Source organism: Propithecus coquereli, unplaced genomic scaffold, assembly GCF_000956105.1.
Source record: "Propithecus coquereli isolate 6110/MARCELLA unplaced genomic scaffold, Pcoq_1.0 Scaffold238, whole genome shotgun sequence".
NCBI classification, from domain to species: Eukaryota; Metazoa; Chordata; class Mammalia; order Primates; family Indriidae; genus Propithecus; species Propithecus coquereli.
In genome coordinates, this window is record NW_012147930.1 from 805,722 (window position 1) to 808,565 (window position 2,844).

General features: G+C 48.3%; 1 protein-coding gene across 2 annotated transcripts in view; it reads left to right on the forward strand.

The window, feature by feature from the left end:
- The window catches only part of DLGAP2 (discs, large (Drosophila) homolog-associated protein 2), a 95,364-nt gene that overhangs the window by 80,044 nt on the left and 12,476 nt on the right, over nucleotides 1–2,844 (forward strand). For both annotated transcript variants that reach the window (XM_012645887.1, XM_012645886.1), the window contains one exon: nucleotides 2,004–2,089. In XM_012645887.1, coding sequence (XP_012501341.1) covers nucleotides 2,004–2,089 — 86 coding nt within the window. The remainder of the gene's footprint in view (nucleotides 1–2,003; nucleotides 2,090–2,844) is intronic.

Here is a 2,844-nt window from a genome sequence, read left to right on the forward strand (position 1 = left end):
TAAATGCTGCAGGGTGAACACCGCAGCACTTGTCAGAATTTAAGATCACGTCTGCAGGCTAGATCCCCACAAGGAGAATGAGTGACGCAAATGTCCTCAACATTTTTGTGGTAAAAATCAGCGCTCTTTTCATTACAAAATCTCTTTAAAAGTATACACGTGAATTGCTTTCACCCATATCATACCTCTGTCGAATTTGGCAATATCTACCAAAATTGTAAAATGCAATGCCTTTGACCCACAAACCACGTCATGTGCGTACATTCACAGAAGTTCACGCGTACACGCAAGTAGAGACGTGTGTTCACAGCAGCCTTATTTACAATGGCAGAAACTAGAAATAACCAATGCATCCCTCCACTGAAGGCTGATTGAATACATTAGGACACATTCATAACATGGAACCGCGTGCAGTTAAAACAGAAGGCAGCTGCACATGTACTGACGTAGAATTTTAAATACATTAATTTTTATTTTGATCCTTTTGTGCAAAATAATAATCTTCATACCCAAAAAAGGTAAACTCTCATAAAGCCATGACACACTCAAAACTAGAAAAAGGAATGGTGGGTCCCGACAGGCAGGTTGCGATTTTCATTCAAGATTGTCCTTCCTCCCATGGTCCGTCTGTCTCTTCTTCCAGCTGTCAAGACACACGACACAAATCAAGTGCAGCATCCACACACGTCTTCAGAATTATTCCAATAAAAGGTGGGATGTCTCTAACCGTTCCCATGGCTCCGTAGCCGACCGAGAGCACCAGGGCCTTCACGTGGCGTCTTTCTTCCGCTGCGCTCAGCTCCACATCAGAGAGGTCCAGGCGAGAGTCCTGGCTCTGCCCCCAGCAGGCTGGGCGGCCCTGAGCAAGTTACTCACCTTCTCTGGTTCCCCAGCTGTTCAATGTGTCTAGACACGCCAGCAGGGTTGTTGTGTGGGTTACACGCGATGAAGCTAGCGACACTTTGGCTTTACGGTCCTGCAGAGTGAGCGTTAGCCGCGCGCACCTCCGCTTCCCCCAGCGGCAGCTGTGAGTCGGCCTGGCGCGCAGGCTCGGCCTCTGCACAGCCACAGACCGCAGCCCCCAGAAGACAGTGTCCTCACTGTTCGCTCAGCGCTCCGCGCCTCATCCTTGGCGCGATCAGCAGTATTTTTAAGAAAAGGTGTATTTTACGACTTAGCTATGACATTTCAGACGGGAGCCAGAAGTCCTTTTGATGCAATAGCCAATATTTTTGTGAAAGAAGGGATGGTTCAGTACCTGGAATCATATTTATGGCTTAACTAACCTTTGGTTTCACAGACTTTTCGTACTGTCTTGGGTGGAGTTTTAAATAGAAAACGCACCGTACGAGAACTGCCTTGCGTGGCAAGTTTACCCGGCTGACGGCCACTAAAATGCTCCGTGGGTTTGCGGAGACTTCTTGGCAAATGAGGATTCTCTGTAGGACACGTGGTTCCTGTTCTGATCTGACACCGCCCTCTTAGCACATGCAGCACAGCTCTGTGCAGAGACAGGCGGAGAGTTTGCCTCGGTGTTTCTGATAAATGCTTAAATTCCTTTCTGTGTCTTTTTGTACGTGGATGTAGCCGTCAGTATAATTCTATCAAATTGCTTATGTGTTGTCGGAAGCTATGTTTGGTTCGCTCTGTACTTACTCTCCTCACTGTAGGGTATGATAAGAGCTTTTGGGTCCTGTAATAATGCATCGAACAAAGCCTATTTTTTGCCCGAGCTGAACTACGCAGTTTTATTTGCATACATTTAAAAGACCAAAGTGCAGCACGGAGTTCAAGTAGTCACGTAAAACACGGTGAGCCGAGGTAGCGATGTAATTACACCGAGATGAACGCGTTTCCCTCCTTGTGATTCTACTGGGTCAAGTGCATCTCTGCATTAATTAAACAAATGCATAATTAATCACAGAAAATGAACAACAAAAAAATAGTCCGTTGCCCAGGCCCCACGTCTCAGTGCTAAAATGAGATGTTCTGTGTTGAATTAGGTGGAAACAGCTACAGATTCTGACACAGAGAGCCGAGGCCTGCGGGAATACCACTCTGTTGGCGTGCAAGTGGAGGACGAAAAGCGGTAACTCACCCCTCCGACATGTGTGATGTTCCCCAAGCAAGAGCTATCTGTCAGAAACCTGATTGCAGGCTTCTAGATCACACCGGCCATCAATAATTCGTGCCATTTGTGGAAACAGGGTCATATATTTATGCTTTTCAATTTATATCGTTCAAGTGTGAGTTAACATTTGCCTGTGTCTTGTTCTTGCGAGAGGAAAGGGAATAATTCTTTCTGAAGTAATTTACCACCTGTGAAGGCAGAGCGGCTGACAGCCGGGGAGTCAAAGCTCTGTCCGGGGAGAGAGGCAGGCTGGAGGCGAAGCAGGTGGGTGCTTCTCACCTTGCGCCGTGAGAAGTGACAAGAAAGGGAGGGGCGAGAACGAAACAGGTTCCAGCCGTTAGCTGTGCCGTGGAATTGTTTTGCTGCACGGGAATTACCTCAAAACATAAAATGCAAAGAGATACCCACTGCGGTAGTGTTACTTCTGTAACAGGCAAGGTGATTGTTTCCGTTTCCATTTGAAACAGCATGCCTTGTCCGTTGCATAGAAACACATGCTGCTGAGAGCTTTGCGTGCTGGGCCTCAGTGAGCCCCTGGCAGGTGCAGGGCTGGGCGACACCCCACAAGGTGGGGGTTCAGTGCCCAGCCTATAAAGGTCGACTGCAAGGACGTCCAGACCCCGCTAAGGGCTTCCCCCATTTTCAACCAGACGTCTCAGAACCTGGCATCTCCTGCACCTGGGACGCTGGGCTTGCGCCTTCCCTGCGAGCCG